This window comes from Astatotilapia calliptera, chromosome 1 (genome assembly GCF_900246225.1).
Source record: "Astatotilapia calliptera chromosome 1, fAstCal1.2, whole genome shotgun sequence".
NCBI lineage: Eukaryota > Metazoa > Chordata > Actinopteri > Cichliformes > Cichlidae > Astatotilapia > Astatotilapia calliptera.
In genome coordinates this window covers 5059703-5076685 of record NC_039302.1, presented here as the reverse complement: position 1 = coordinate 5076685, position 16983 = coordinate 5059703, and the positions used below count along the sequence as shown (strand labels likewise).

General features: G+C 45.9%; 1 protein-coding gene across 1 annotated transcript in view; it reads left to right on the top strand.

The window, feature by feature from the left end:
• Positions 1-3963: 3963 nt before the first annotated feature.
• The window catches only part of c1qtnf4 (C1q and TNF related 4), a 53741-nt gene continuing 40721 nt past the window's right edge, over positions 3964-16983 (top strand). Inside the window, exon 1 of the mRNA XM_026151687.1 lies at positions 3964-4386. Coding sequence (XP_026007472.1) covers positions 4317-4386 — 70 coding nt within the window. The 5' untranslated portion in view covers positions 3964-4316. The remainder of the gene's footprint in view (positions 4387-16983) is intronic.

Genomic DNA, 16983 nt, shown 5'->3' with positions numbered 1-16983 from the left:
TGGCTGCCGGCCTCATTCGGGCCTCCACCTCTCCAGTCGTGGCAGGCTTCTTCTTTGTCGAAAAGAAGGATAAAACCCTCCGGCCATGCATTGACTATCGCGGATTAAACAACATCACAGTAAAAAATAAATACCCTCTGCCGCTCCTCAGTTCGGCCTTCGAGCTCCTCCAGGGGGCTACTGTTTTCACCAAACTGGATTTGCGAAACGCATACCATCTGGTTCGCATCCGTGAGGGCGATGAGTGGAAGACCGCCTTCAACACCCACCTCGGCCACTTCGAGTACCTTGTCATGCCCTTTGGTCTCACTAACGCCCCTGCGGTGTTCCAAGCCCTGGTGAATGACGTGCTCAGAGACTTCATTAACCGTTTTGTTTTTGTCTATCTAGATGACATCCTGATCTTTTCCAGAAACCAATCCGAGCACGAGACCCATGTCAGACAGGTCCTGCAACGACTCCTCCAAAACCGATTGTTCGTCAAAGGAGAAAAGTGTGAGTTCCACGTCTCCACCGTTGCATTCCTGGGGTACATAATCGACCAAGGAAACCTCCGCCCGGACCCTGTGAAGGTAAAAGCCGTTGTTGAGTGGCCGGAACCTCCTAATAGGCACCAACTGCAACGTTTCCTTGGGTTTGCCAACTTTTACCGGCGGTTCATTCGGGACTTCAGCCGAGTTGCCTTGCCGCTGACCCAGCTAACCTCTCCCAAGCTTCCTTTTCAGTCGAACAAAGAAGCTCAGGTAGCTTTCCAAGAACTGAAGAAACGATTCGCCTCAGCCCCCATCCTGATCCAACCCGACCTCACGCAGCCATTTGTGGTCGAGGTCGACGCGTCCGACTCAGGGGTTGGAGCGGTTCTGTCGCAACGGAAGGACGGTAAGCTCCACCCTTGTGCCTTCTTCTCCCGCCGCCTGTCCCCTGCAGAGAGAAACTATGATGTCGGGGATCGGGAACTGCTGGCGATAAAACTAGCCCTGGAGGAGTGGCGGCACTGGTTGGAGGGCACGGCTCAGCCTTTCCTCGTCTGGACAGACCACAAGAACCTGGCATACCTGCAATCAGCTAAGAGGCTCAATGCCCGACAGGCCAGGTGGGCCCTGTTTTTCACCCGTTTCCACTTCTCCATCTCTTACAGACCCGGTTCCCGGAATGTCAAACCCGACGCCCTGTCCCGTCAGTTCTCAGTCTCGGAGGACCCCACTGAGCCCGCTCCCGTTCTCCCCGCCACCTGTGTCGTGGGCGCCACCTCCTGGGGGATCGAAGCAGCCATTCGGGAGGCTCAGGTGTCGGAACCGGATCCGGGAGGTGGGCCAGCCCAACGGCTCTACGTCCCTCAATCAGTACGTTCTCAAGTACTTCAATGGGCCCACACTGCCCGCTTTACGTGCCACCCAGGGGTCCACTGCACTATCAACTTCCTCCAGCGCTACTTCTGGTGGCCCTCTCTGTCTAAAGACGCTCGGGAGTACGTCTTCGCCTGCGCGACCTGTGCCCGGAATAAAGCGTCTCATCAGCCGCCCGCTGGACAGCTCAATCCCCTGCCGACTCAGTCCAGGCCGTGGTCCCATATAGCTTTGGACTTTGTGACCGGACTGCCGCCATCAGCAGGCAACACTGTCATACTTATCATCGTAGACCGTTTTTCTAAAGCTGCCCACTTCATAGCTCTACCCAAGCTTCCCATGGCCATGGAGACCGCACGACTGCTTACCCGTCATGTGTTTCGTTTGCATGGGATTCCGGAAGACATTGTGTCTGACAGAGGCCCCCAGTTCACGTCTGGCATCTGGAAGGAATTCTGCTCCTCATTAGGAGCAAAGGTCAGTCTGACCTCCGGTTACCATCCCCAAAGCAACGGTCAGTGTGAGCGAGCCAACCAAGAGCTTGAGACAGTGCTACGGTGCATAGCATCCACCAACCAGTCCATCTGGAGTGATGAGCTGCTCTGGATTGAGTATGCCCATAATAGTCTGACCTTCTCCACCACCGTTCGGTCCCCCTTCGAGGTCTCTTTGGGTTTCCAGCCGCCTCTCTTCCCCTCTGTCGAGGGTGAGCATTCTGTACCATCTGTCCAGGCCCATCTACGTAGGTGCCGACGAGCTTGGCGGGCCGCACGGACGGCGTTGCTGTGCACAAAGGACCGAACCAAACAGACCGCAGATCGCCGCCGCACACCAGCTCCAGCATACAGCGTGGGACAAAAGGTATGGCTGTCCACACGCTTTGTTCCTCTCAGGACTGAGTCCAAGAAGCTCAACCCAAACTTCATTGGTCCGTTTGAGGTTTCGGCGCTGATCAACCCCGTCTCTGTGAAACTCCTGCTGCCGCGCAACATGAGGATTCACAATGTGTTCCACGTCTCCCAAATCAAACCTGTCCGGAATAGCCCTCTGTGCCCTCCTTCCAGGCCCCCTCCACCCGCCCGGCTTGTGGACGGCTTGCCCGCCTATTCCATCACGCAGGTTATGGACTCTCGCCGCCGCGGGCGTGGCTTCCAGTACCGTGTGGACTGGGAGGGCTATGGCATCGAGGAGCGGTCCTGGGTTCCGCGGGCCGCTGTCCTGGACAAGCGTATGCTGCGGGCCTTCCATCAGTCTCATCCTGGTAAGCCTGGTGGGTCGCCGGGGGGCTCCCGTTGAGGGGGGGGTACTTTCATGGTCCCTGTGCCCCGCTGGTCAATCCTCTATTGGGCAATATGTTTGTGGTTTGTTTGCTCTCTCGCTCTCGCTCTCTCTCTCTCTCTCTCTCTCTCTCTCTCGCCACGGCGATGCTCACTGCGGGCTCCCGCTGCTGGCCCACACACCTGCTCATCACCAAACCGGCCGCTGATCCCAGCTGATTACTGCACTACTTAGATGGCGAGTCTGCACTAGTCTTCGCTGGATCGTTGAGCTATCAGTGTCAGTTAGACTTGTGTTTCTGCTAACCTGTACTTTGAGAATTTCTTATAATTATCCTGCTAACCCGACGTTTTGTGTGTAGATCGTTTTTGGAACCCGATGCGGAGAGGAGTGATTGAGGGGGAACGTTTTTGTACAGAAAGTGTGGAACACCCTTCTCCCAACCCTGTTTCCCACGGACCCTGGCGACCCGGACCCGTTTCCCCTGCACGTTGTATATAGCCACTTGGTGTATGTGTTCACTGTATATAAACGCACTGTCCTTCGCTTAAAGGAAAACCCTGGCCTGCGCCTGAGTCTCTTTCGGAAACCTTATCATTTTCAAACAGTTCTAGACCTCAAAAAACCCCAAAGACTCAATGAAGACAACAATATGGTGAGCTGACACCAGTTCTTGAAAAGCACAAACAAACTGGAGCTTATTTATTCAGTTGTTTGCTAACACCACAGTCTTTCTAGTTACAAGAATTTCAGAAACGCTCTGTCAGTGTCATCCTGAGCTTTGGTCCATTCACACTCATTTACCTTCAAAGTGGGTTGCATGTGTACTGCCTGACATTAGATCTGCGTGGCCTCAATGCCCACTCTTTTAGTTCTATATACGCGTATTGGCCAGTTTGCCGAGAAGCGTCCAGGAAGATGGAGAGCAACAGAGCACGGCAGCCTGCCAAAGGCTGACCGAGAAAAGCGAAAGCACAGGAGGGATTTAGTCAAGTGCTCATTTAAATATGAGTGAGCAACAGACTGTGGAATTTGAATGAGATTATAAAGGGAGATGGGTAGGATGAATTTCAATTTGAGAGCATTACACGTATTCTCTGTGTGTCTCTTCATCCCACTACCCCCGCGCCTTACCCACCATCCTCCCAGAGGTGAGAAAATAACTCCCAACAAAGAAGCGGGAGGGAGGAAGTTGGCAGCGCTGTCGCCAAATAGCGAAGCCCAACGGTTGTTATGGCACGGAGACTCCTCCCCTCCCATTATCTGTGAACATACACACAAACACGCACACACCAGAAAACACAGGTGGGAACACATACACACGCACGCACACACACACAGACTAGGATCTAGGTTAACAGAGCATCATATCCGAGTGCATCTCTCCAGCACTGCAGTGGTACGCATTGCACCTCATCTAAAAGCTCTTTATCAAATTATAGCCTCCAATAGCAATATAGCCATAGAATATATACATATATATGTACAAAGACAACATGAGCAGCAGCAGGTTGATGGAAGGCACTGAAGTAGGGAGAAAAAGACAGATGGAGAAAACACAGTGAGTTACAGGGAAAAAAGAGCAAAAAGGGAAAGCCGGGAGGGTGGGAGAACAGACTGCGAGAGAGAGAGAAGAGAGAGAGAGAGAGAGAGAGAGAGAGAGTGAGGGGGGAGGTTTATCCAGCAGCGCTGATGAGACAGAAGTTTCAGCTCTGTGCGTTGTACACGGCCAGGACAGAAGAGACCTTCCGCATACATACAGGTGAGACAGCTCACTTCTTCTTCCCCTCTGAAGCACGGCTTGTAGCCTTTGTGCATGCTGAAACGTAATGCAGACATTCAGGTGCAACAGAGAATGCTAGGAACTTGGTGCTGGGAGCGCAGCCTAAGTTGTGAGTGTGCTGGCATTCATCGAGCGCATCACTCGGGGTTCAGCAGATGTCCCGAGAGACAAACAAGACAACCAGTCCAGAATGTGCTCTGATTTTTCTGATAAGTAATTTCCCAGATGAGCTCAAAAAGCAAGGGGCAGCGTAAGTGTTGGTGTGATGTTAATGGATGCTTTAAGTGTTGCTTGCTGTGTAAGTGCTGGGAGAAAAGAGCTATACTGCCTTCAGTGCGCATTCAGCAGTCATGCCGCGTCTGAGCAGCATGCATTATTTATCTGCACTGATCTCCAGAAACAGTGACACCTCACAAAAGCAGAGGGTGTAATGCATATAATGTCTATATAATGTCACATGTGGCAGCTGGGCTGATATAATGCACTGTGGGAATGCGAGCAGAGGGACAACCTGCAGCTTGCATATGTTTAGCTGAGCTACAGTTGCTTTGTCTTGTTTGTAACATCTTGCCACGGTGGGTTGCAGTGTGGCAAAGACAGCATGCGTGGATATCCTATGGTTTATTTATCTGCCATTATCTGCGGCAGAGATACAGGAGAGCAGAAGGAGGCTGTGAATTAGGCTGAGGAGATGAGATCTCTCTTATCTTAAGATGGGTTTTCTGCACAAAGGCGGTTGACTCCTTTTGTCTGCAGATACAATATCTTAATCCGCATCAGTGTAACATACGGCTGCGGCGGGCTACAGATTGATCCTCGTGCTCAGTGTGTGTGCAGATTACACATTTGTCAGGGACATATGCTGGTGTTATTTACAGCATCTGTGTGTGTGTGTGTGTGTGTGTGTGTGTGTGTGTGTGTGTGTGTGTGTGTGTGTGTGTGTGTGTGTGTGTGTGTGTGTCTGCATCCAGCTGCTTCTGCCTTCTTTTATTGAGGAGCTCTTGATGTCGTGAGAGCAAACAAAGAAACCTAGAGTTATGAGATATAAAAATATACACACTGCCAGCGCAATAAATTGACAAGTAAAGAATTGTCTCAACCAAACACAGCCCGGAGGGAGGGAGCATCAAGCGGTTGAGGAAAGTTTCAAGCTTGTTGCTTTGCAGTAGATTGCAAATGTAAATGGTGTCGTTTTACCTGTTGTACGGTTTTACCATACAGGCAGAGCCTTCAGTTTTCAGGCCCCTCTTCTCTGGAACCAGTTTCCTGTTTGGATTCAGGAGACAGACACTATCTCTACTTTTAAGATTATTCATTACTAAGATTATTCTCTCACCCCAGCATGTCACAGCAGATGGCCCCGCCCCTCCCTGAGCCTGGTTCTGCCGGAGGTTTCTTCCTGTTAAAAGGGAGTTTTTCCTTCCCACTGTTGCCAAAGTGCTTGCTCATAGGGGGTCATATGATTGTTGGGTTTTTCTCTGTATTTAGTTTTGTAGGATCTACCTTACCATATAAAGCGCCTTGAGACGACTGTTGTTGTGATTTGGTGCTATATAAATAAAATAAAATTGAATTGCTGTATTAAGTCGACCATCCTTTTGACATCATACACTCTATGCAGACGATAGATGTAGCCACATGACATTACGCACTGGTTTGTGGACTTTTTGCTTTTTGGCTGCTGCTTTATCTGTGTCATGATCATGAAACACAAAAGCATGTGTTTCTTAGGATGCTTAACAAAGAAGTAAAACCAGCAGCTTAACAAGTTCTTTGGCTTAAGCAACCAAGTTTTATTCAAGTGAGCCCTTTTTTTCATAATAAATACGAGCCTGTAGCATTTAGTGACAATAGCATATGAAGACTGTAGCTTGAGGCGACTGCATTTACGTACTTCTGAGGATGATGTTTGGGGTTTTAACAGACAGACTGAGATTAAAATAGTTGCAGCTACACAACCCTAAAGCTTCTGTAAATAACATTTAATCTTCTGCATTCCTGCACCAAACAGTCAGCCTGTCTTGTTCATTTGTGCTGACGACCTTGGATTGGAAATCAACTTGTTGCATGCAATATTGTTGCATATTCAACACTAACAGCGTGGTTTGTATGAGTGTGTGAGAGCGAAAAGGCCGGTAACCCCTCTCAAATATTCAAAAAGAAAAAGCTCGAATGCTTGAAAAACAGGGCAAAGATTTATTCAAGTTGAAGCCATGCTGTTCTCAGTCAGTCTCCTTTTTGTCATGCTTTAATTCTCATTTAGAAAGGGCTCACTCTGCTGCTCACTGCTCCAACTGTGACAGGTGCAGCTTTTCCCAAAAGAATGCCTTCTGATGGGAGCTTTAAAAAAAATCTATATCAATGCATTCTTTTTTTCTGGATTTCTCCTGACACATGAAGGGTATAGGAAAGAAAAACAGTGGTCCATCTTTTCATTGACCACATCTACACATAGTTCAGGCGTTCAGTGTTAAAAGGCACTGAAGGCATAAAGAGCCGATCACTACAGATCCAGATCCATCATGATGTTACTGAGGTGTGACTCACTTTAAAAAGAAAACAGCAGAAATGCAGTTTACTTGTACTCGTGCTAGAGAGTTTTCTTTGTTTTCTTTGTATTACTGTGGGGTCTTTACTTTACACCTTGAGAGAACTGTTGTTGTGATTTAGCATTAGATTGATAAATTGAAGTCAATCATTTGCAGAAAAATACTGTATTTATCAAAGCCAACATAAATTATACTTTTTTTGTTGTCCTTTAATCATAGTTTAAAATCTCATAATCACATATAATTTAATATTAATCACACAATTACTGAGCAGTAAGCATCACTATTTTTATCCTTGGAAAATAAAAACACTTAGATGAACCAGAGATCACAAAAATAGATAATGAGATACTTTCTGTGTTTTTGTGCTTAATGGTATTTAACTAAGACACCTGAGTGATGTATGAGCAACTAATTATGTGAGCAACCTTCTCCAAGTCATCTGGGGTAGCAGTGTTTGATCTTTGAAACATCACAGCAAACACAACATTTCAGTTTGGAAATAGTTTGTGCAAATCCAAGCTCAACCACGAGACATTGCTTTTTTTTATTTGTCATGAATTGAAGAGAACAGCTTTGGGGGACATTAAGGCCACCGTCACAAAGAGACCAGCTGGCAACCTGCTGTCAGCTTGTCAAGAATGAGGGAGGTTGCTTGGTGTCACTAGGTGAAATCAGTCACAAAGAAGTATTTGCCACTGTATTGAAAACCTCATTGTAATTGCTGTGGTTGCTAGCAGATTAGTATGGTCACGTGTAATTTATGAGAGAGTTGCCAACACGTGCAAACACTTGTTAACGATTTGGTAAGCAGCAGTGAAACGGGAAACAGAGACCAACCATCTGTAAAGAAAACACCTTTGAAAAGTGGTGGTTTCAACAGAAAGGCACACATTTTATTTTGAAGGTGAACGCTCTCCATTCCTGATTTAGATTTTTCAAATTTCACTACTTGTCTGTGGTTATTTGGCAATTTGCAGACAACTTGTCATCTTCTATACAAACTACAGGCAACCACAGCAATCCAAGGAGTCACGAGTCCCCTGTGTTATTGAGGCTTACCAGGCTATAGTGTGACATTACGGCTGCCAGCACCTTCCAAATAAAACTGAATGTGGAATATTTGCAAGAGCCACTTCAGTCACTGATTGCCCATCTGTAAGCACCAACCAGAATACTCAAAGCAGGTGGAGATCTGTTTGTTCAGAGCTTGCCAATCTTGAAAGCACAACATGCATCCCACGCAGGAAAAAGTAACTACTAAGCCAATTACACGAGATTTTGACCAACAGCAGGTGAGCATGTTGTGGAACAGTGGAAGTGTGAATGCAAAGCATGATGTGAGAAGCACACAAGGAAAAAAGAGAGAAGCACTCTGATTATTTTAAAGCTCACACCTTTGGATCAGTGCAAGTTACAAATAAATCCCAGGAAAGTGACAGTACTGCAGCAGAGGATGTCTTTGAGTTGTACCGCGTCATCATCTGACAATCCCTCTGTTGCTGCACTAATCTGTCTCCAGCAACATCCTGACGATATCTCTCTCTCTCTCACACACACACACACACACACACACACACACACACACACACACACACACACACACACACACACACACACAGTTCACTCCACCCTGAACCCTTTCATACTTTCCCCAAAGCACAGTCCCCACCCCGAATGGAAAACAATCCATCTGTGGATTCTTCTGTTGTGATTATACAGGTTCACAATGCTTCAATGCTTTTGTTTCCTCACTTTCTCAGGCCATGGAAAAAGACTTTCGGACTGCCTCGAAGAGATTCTAGCAAACCATCAGGCAATTCAGGAGGGGAAAGCGGTGCTTTACCTGCACTGTGTATAGTGCGGGTGGAGTGCTGCTGACTTCGACTGAGAAAATTGTCAGGCGGTGGAAGGAAGGAATACACACCTCTATTGCGTGGAGATCAGGGGCAGTACCCCTGGATTGGCAGACCAGGGTGGTGGTTCCCATCTTTAAGAAAGGGGACCCGGTGTGTGTTCCAACTACAGGGGAATCACACTCCTCAGCCTCCCTGGGAAAGACTATGCCGGGGTGCTGGAAAGGAGAGTTTGTCTGCTAGTCGAAACCTCGGATTCAGGAGGAACAATGCGGTCTTCGTCCTGGTCGTGGAACACTGGATCAGCTCTTTATCCTCTCGAGGATACTTGAGGGGACATGGCCCAACCAGTCTACATGTGTTTTGTGGACTTGGAGAAGGCGTTCGATACTGTTGATCATAATATCCTATTAGAGCGATTAGAACATGCTGTAGGTATTACAAGTACTGCGCTGCAGTGGTTTGTATCATATCTATCTAATAGACTCCAATTCGTGCATGTAAATGGAGAGTCCTCTTCACACACTGAGGTTAATTATGGAGTTCCACAGGGTTCAGTGCTAGGACCAATTCTGTTTACATTATACATGCTTCCCTTAGGCAGTATCATTAGAAGACATAGCATACATTTTCACTGCTATGCAGATGACACCCAGCTCTATCTGTCCATGAAGCCAGATAACACACACCAATTAGTTAAACTGCAGGAATGTCTTAAAGACATAAAGACCTGGATGGCCGCTAACTTTCTGCTTCTTAATTCAGATAAAACTGAGGTTATTGTACTCGGCCCTGAAAATCTTAGAAATATGGTATCTAATCAGATTCTTACTCTGGATGGCATTACCTTGGCCTCCAGTAACGCGGTGAGGAACCTTGGAGTCATTTTTGACCAGGACATGTCCTTCAACGCACATATTAAACAAATATGTAAGACTGCTTTCTTCCATTTGCGCAACATCTCTAAAATTAGAAATATCCTGTCTCAGAGTGACGCTGAAAAACTAGTACATGCATTTATTACTTCCAGGCTGGACTACTGTAATTCATTATTATCAGGATGTCCAAAAAACTCACTGAAAAGCCTTCAGCTAATCCAAAATGCTGCAGCAAGAGTCCTGACAGGGACTAGAAAGAGAGAGCATATTTCTCCTGTTTTGGCTTCCCTTCATTGGCTTCCTGTTAAATCCAGAATTGAATTCAAAATCCTGCTCCTCACATACAAGGTCTTAAATAATCAGGCCCCATCTTATCTTAATGACCTTGTAGTACCATATCACCCTATTAGAGCGCTCCGCTCTCGCTCTGCAGGCCTACTTGTTGTTCCTAGAGTATTTAAAAGTAGAATGGGAGGGAGAGCCTTCAGTTTTCAGGCCCCTCTTCTGTGGAACCAGCTTCCAGTTTGGATTCGGGAGACAGACACTATCTCTACTTTTAAGATTAGGCTTAAAACTTTCCTTTTTTCTAAAGCATATAGTTAGGGCTGGACCAGGTGACCCTGAATCCTCCCTTTGTTATGCTGCAATAGATGTAGGCTGCCGGGGGATTCCCATGATGCATTGAGTTTTTCCTTTCCAGTCACCTTTCTCACTCACTATGTATTAATAGACCTCTCTGCATTGAATCATATCTGTTATTAACCTCTGTCTCTCTTCCACAGCATGTCTTTATCCTGTCTTCCTTCTCTCACCCCAACGGGTCGCAGCAGATGGCCGCCCCTCCCTGAGCCTGGTTCTGCCGGAGGTTTCTTCCTGTTAAAAGGGAGTTTTTCCTTCCCACTGTCGCCAAAGTGCTTGCTCATAGGGGGTCATATGATTGTTGGGTTTTTCTCTGTATCTATGAAGCGCCTTGAGGCGACTTTTGTTGTGATTTGGCGCTATATAAATAAAATTGAATTGAATTGAAAAAGGCATTCGATCGTGTCCCTTGGGGTGTCCTGTCGGGGGTGCTCCAGGAGTATGGGGTGACTGGCCCATTGCTACGGGCCATTCAGTCCTTATACAACCGTTGCATAGCCGGCAATAAGTCGAACTTGTTCCTGGTGGGTCAGCCAGGGCAGCCCTTTATCACAGATTCTGTTCATAATTTGTATGGACAGAATTTCAAGGCGTAGCCAAGTGGCAGAAGGCTTTCACTTTGGTGGTCTCAGGATATCATCTCTGCTTTTCGCAGATGATGTGGTTCTGTTGGCTTCATCAGGTGATGGCCTCCAGCTCGCCTTGAATAGTTTGCAGCCGAGTGTGACGCGCTGGAAATGAGAATCAGCACCTCCAAATCTGAGGCCATGGTCTTCAGGCGGAAAAGAGTGTAGTGCCCACTCCGGGTCAGGGACGAGACCCTGCCCCAAGTGAAGGAGTTTAAGTATCTCTGGGTCTTGTTTGCGAGTGATGGGAGAAGGGAGCGGGAGATCGACAGACGGATTGGTGCGGCGGCCACAGTGATGCGGATGCTGTACCGGTCTGTTGTGTTGAAGAGAGAGCTGAGAGTAAAAGCGAAGCTTTCAGTTGACCAGTCGATCTACGTCCCTACCCTCACCTATGGTCACGAGCTGTGGGTAGTGACCAAAAGAACGAGATCGCGAATAAAAGCGGCAGAAATGGGCTTCCTCCGATGGGTGGCCGGCCTCTCCCTTGGAGATAGGGTGAGAAGTTTGCCCATCCGGGAGGGGCTCAGAGTAGAGCTGCTGCTCCTCCACATCGAAAGGAGCCAGTTGAGGTGGTTCGGGCATCTGACAAGGAGGCCTCCAGGTATGTCCCACCATGAGGAGGCCCCGGGGCAGACCCAGGACATGCTAGAGAGATTACACCTCTCGGCTGGCCTGGGAACGCCTTGGTGTCCCCCCGGATAAGCTGGAGGAGTTTGCTGAGGAGACGGAGGTCTGGGCTTCTCTGCTTTGGCTGCTGCCCCCGCGACCCGGCCCCGGATAAGCGGAAGAAAATGAAAGAAAGTATACTTTATTGATCCCCATGGGGAAAGTCCTCTCTGCATTTAACCCATTCACTCAGTGAAGCAGTGGGCAGCCATTGGGCACCCGGGGAGCAGTGTGTAGGGATGGTACTTTGCTCAGGGGTACCTCAGGGTAGCCGTTCAGTGGATTCGAACCACCAACCTTCCGATCATGGGGCCACCACTACCTACTGAGCTATCCCTGCCGCAGTGGATGGATAGATGGATGGGTGAAATAAGTTATCCCACACAGAACAGTGTGCATGCTGTCAAATGCAAGCTGTCTTTAGAACAACTTTCAGTCCAGTTTCCAGAAATTCAACAGTCAGCACAAGTAAACATGACTCACTGCATTGTGTTTGTTTATGACCATCAAGCATTACACAGTGAGCTACCAACGTACAATCATGCAGTAAATGATGGGATGGGAATGACGGGATGGGAATGACGGGAGTGAAAACTGGGTAAAGAGACACTGGTGCTGGTGCAGGTGTAGAGTCAGAAGGGTAAAACAAATAAACAGCAAGGACAGAAGCTGTAAATGGACTGGTTCTTAAGCAGAACTTTCCTCTCTGGTTAAGCACTCAAAGTGCTTCATTCAACTTGTCTTAGTCACATTCATACAAGCGCTTTTTTCCAACATCTAAGTGCTTTCTGTCTAACACTCACACACTCCAGTGAATGCATCAGGGGCAGCTCAGGGTTCAGAGTTTTGGTGAAGCATGCAGACTGAAGCAGCCAGGGATCAAAATACCAACCACCCAATTAGCAGATGACCTGCTGTGACCCTCAGCCACCCCAAACTGTGGTATGAGAAGAAGATTGATGCCCATCTACAAACTTTGTCAAACAGAAGTTCACAGACCAAATTTAGCACCACTTACTACAGGATAAAAACAAACTAGCAGCCACTGCTGGTTTTTACAGTGGCTCTTTAGGGACAGCACAGCTGCTCTTTCAGCTGGTGCGCCTCTTTTAGCCAACTGAAATATCTTTGTTCAAAATTTTAAAAATCTTAAGGAGACTTTTATTATCGCAACTCAGAAATACCAGGAAGGATATAGTCTGGGGTAAAAATAATTGTTTTCACAAGCAGAACAACTCATCTCTGTGCAGGTTGCCAAGAGATGAGTGGGAAAATTGAGTCACTAATCCAACTTAAGGTGGAAATAGGTGAGAGCATGGGCTGGTGCTAAATATAGTAAGCCCAGATGATTAATACTACTGACTTTGGATTCTTCGTCCATGAGGTTGAATTTCAATGTCACAAAGTTTACCCAGCAGAATGAAGTGTGATCTCTTTATTGACCCGTGTTGTGGTATATAACCAAAGTGGTAGCTAAACGTGATGTGGACACCAAACTGACTGGACAAACACGACTCAGGATCAGCAGGTTCATCGCTTTCAGCGTGTTTAGAATTTAGTTCAAGAAATGCTTGCATAATCAATTCAATTCAATTTTATTTACACAGCACCAAATCAGAACAACAGTCACCTCAAGGCACTTTATATTGTAAGGTAGACCCTACAATAACACATGCAGAGAAAAACCCAACAATCATATGACCCCCTATGAGCAAGCACTTTGGCAACAGTGGGAAGGAAAAACTCCCTTTTAACAGGAAGAAACCTCTGGCAGAACCAGGCTCAGGGAGGGCGGGGCCATCTGCTGTGACTGCTGCAAGCTCACTAAGCCGCTAGCAAGTCTCTGGACTCTTCTGCTGCTTTCATTGTCCTTCAGTACACAGATGCATTTTCAGTTTGTAGAGAGGATGTGATCAGTCAGCACCGTGGATGTTTGATACACTCACTATTTAAGATACCATGGATTACACACCTCCGTTTATGATAGAAAGGGAACTGGATCAAAATCGAATAAGCATGACAAAGTTGGATATTTCTTAAGCATTAAACAAACGGACCAAAAATAAGTGGGTGGAGATTTCTAACTATATGCTTAGAAGTTCTTTGATTCTGAAGATGTGTCCTGCTAGTCTTAGATCATTAAACCCGTCCTGGTGGGCTGGAAACATCCTCCTGTGCTAATTATTCACCTTCCTCACAAGACCATAACAGCTGACCACAAATTGCAGGATAGTTTGCAACGGGAAGTTTGTTGGTGTTTAAATCTTACTGAAATCTAAACCAGCTCCTTACCTGACTACCATCTGTTTCTTCAACCCCTGTAATCGCACATATAATGGGCCGAGGCAGCAGTCAGCTCACTCCCACTGCTGCTTCACTTGTACCTCGTATGTCACTGATGAATCGAACCTCGCCATGTTTTCTGGCAAGAAACTAGGCTGCTGCCACAGCTGATATTCTCCTTGCTTTCTCTCTCTATTCCTTCTCTCTTTCTGTTTCTTTAGCAGGTGAATTGACAGGATTGAGAGAGCAGTGTTTCTGCTTTGGGTTTTCTTTGTACTCAGACACTTGCAGGAAAAAGAAGACACTTACAGGATGGATTAGAGTTCATAGAAATTGATCTCTTCTGTTGTTTGCTAGGGCTGACAAGCTTGGCTTACACCTCCAACTCTTTTTTTCTCTTTCATATTGGATCTGTCAGTTCTCTCTCTTTGTCTTTCCATCTTTCTTTCCATCCCTGCCATGCATCCCATCCCCAGGCTGGTCCGTGTGTCTACAGTTGAGCAGGCAGCTGACAGCTTGGTGACAAGTGCTGAGGAAGGGAGGAGGAAAAGCAGTGAAGGGAAGGAGGGAGGGAGAAGGATTAATGAGAGGGGCAGAAGCAGCAGAGGTCTGCCACTGCACCTCCAGATAACAACCCCCCAATTCTCTTTGATATGAGGCCCAGGTCGCCAGGCTGCTCCATCAGGCTGCTCCATCAGTTTGTATTTTTGAGGAAGGGTTGGGCTCTTATTATACCTTCCTCCCTTTATTTTCTTTGTGCATTTTAAAAGGGAGGAAAAGAGGAACCAGTGTAGGGTGGTGCCAAACCTCCGAAGAATAAAAAGCCAAAAGTAGAACTGAAAAAAACACCTTTGGGAAAGGACAAGAGGAAAGAAACTGGTTATCCACCCAAAGCACGTTCCCCCTGCTGTGCTGATAAATACAGGATGGTGTACAAGAGGAACTGCATGATGTCTCAGCAGTGAGAGGTTGGCAAATACAACATGGGAAATGTCTAAACAACTCGACTACTAAATCAAAACTTTAATACAACAGATACAGACACACTGAGACTTGATATATATATTTGGCAATTACACTCCGATGATCCATCATGGGAGAACTGAATCCCAGCACTGATAGGCTTTAGGACACCTCCCCGGAGTCTGAGGCTTAGATGGAGCTATGACTGAGGTATCTGTGAGTTCGAGATGGGGGGAACGAATGAGTCTGAAAGGGACAATAATGGACACTTAAACCAAACAACGGGAGGCTCATTGGGTCAAAGAAGGTAGAAGGAAGATGATAGGACAAGAGTAATGATGTCAGACAACGTGAGAATTGATATATAAACATGTTTCTACACATGATATAGAAACATGTATAAATCATAGGTTTTAAAAGATGGATGTAACTTCTGGTTCTAAGAAGATTTAGGTACCTTAATCTTAATCTTTAGGAACCTATTCCTAATTAATACCTTAATCCCACAGTCCTTCCAGTGACCAGCAGGGGCAGCTCCTCATCCCAATCCTCTTGATGCAAAAAGAGTCTGATTGTATAGAAGTCTATGGGGAAGCGTCTCTAATGCTAACTTATCTATGACTTCAGTCAAGATTTTAATTGTGAGTTTGTGGTCTCTGTTCTTAGTTTCAAGTCTCATTTAATATGATATGATGTTCATTTTGTAATTTTTCCTCATTTATAATAATAAATTAAACACTAAACATGGAGTGATTTGGAGTGTGGCTATCTTCTGATTCATAAGTACCTCACTAATCAAATTAATGAGTGTTGTCATTCTGGCTACATCCATCTTTTCTATTCAGTCTGGGGTATAAATACATTCACATTCATTGTTTGTTTGTTTTTAAAAGCTTTAATTTAAGCATATGTTTTTACTGCTCTGGGATTTATGCTCCCTCACTGGTCAGGAGCTGAGCTGTATGCACAGGGCAGTTTTCAGATGGGGGGGAGCAATGAAAGGACCTGTTGAAACAAACAGACCTTGTGATGAAACACTTTGCATATTCCTGCAGAAAACAAAATCCACCAATAGGCTTTATTTTTTATGTAAATAGCAAAGAACCTAATCCAGCCCTCCAGCTTTTCACTTTCATATAAACTTTACATGGATTTCCATAATACTGCTGTAGATAACAATGTGAAAACAAGGCACACATAAATCCCAATGAACCCGACCCTCTGACGTCGTAATGCCCCTCATGATCAGGGCTCTTGTGTGTGTCCTGCCCTTTGGCAGCATACTCTGTTTAAAGTTGAAGACATTTACTGTAGCACCAAAATATAATATCAAGTACCTCATTTACACTTAATTCAAATCTAACATGGCAGTGAACTGTGCCACATGTTTGGTAGAGCAGCAGATAATGTTAAGCTCTGAGTCATTCTTAGATAATCTGCCGTAGCTCCTCAGATAAAACATTACATTACAATAAAGATGTGCACACATCACCCAGAGGTTAAGCTGCAGGGATACAGATTTAATCAATGGGACTTTTCCTAACTGGTAATAAATTAATTTTGTAAGTCAAAATATTTACAATGAATTACCCAGTCCCAGTACACTCCCTTATTTAGATTTGTATGTACTGATGGTGGACGTGATGTTTGTTTGTTACATGAAAGCTCCAGATAACATTACCAACTATTGTGCTCATGCTTGGATTCACATTTGATTACAATTTGATTAAAATGTATATCTTAAGAGAATTTTGGAGCAACAGAAATTGCTCAAGTCATGTAAACTTGCACTATTTTATAATCTGCTACTAGAAGATTACGGCATGTCAGCTGAATGGAGCTGGTAGCTTTCAGTGTTTGAATGCAGATAATGCTTTAATAAGACAAGTCTTATTAAAGTCCATCTCCTTCTCTTAGCTGATGAAGGGACCAAAACAAAACTTTACACTTGTGCTAAATAACGACCCTAGACATCTTCTCAGAATGTGTTTAAGGACAATGAAATCCAGAGACATATTTGAATCCTTCATTTTACACTTTGTCAGATAGCTGTTGCAATAACTGTTTTAGTTAAAAAGCAGAAAGTCCTGCTTCTCAGCCTGGTTTAGAAGAC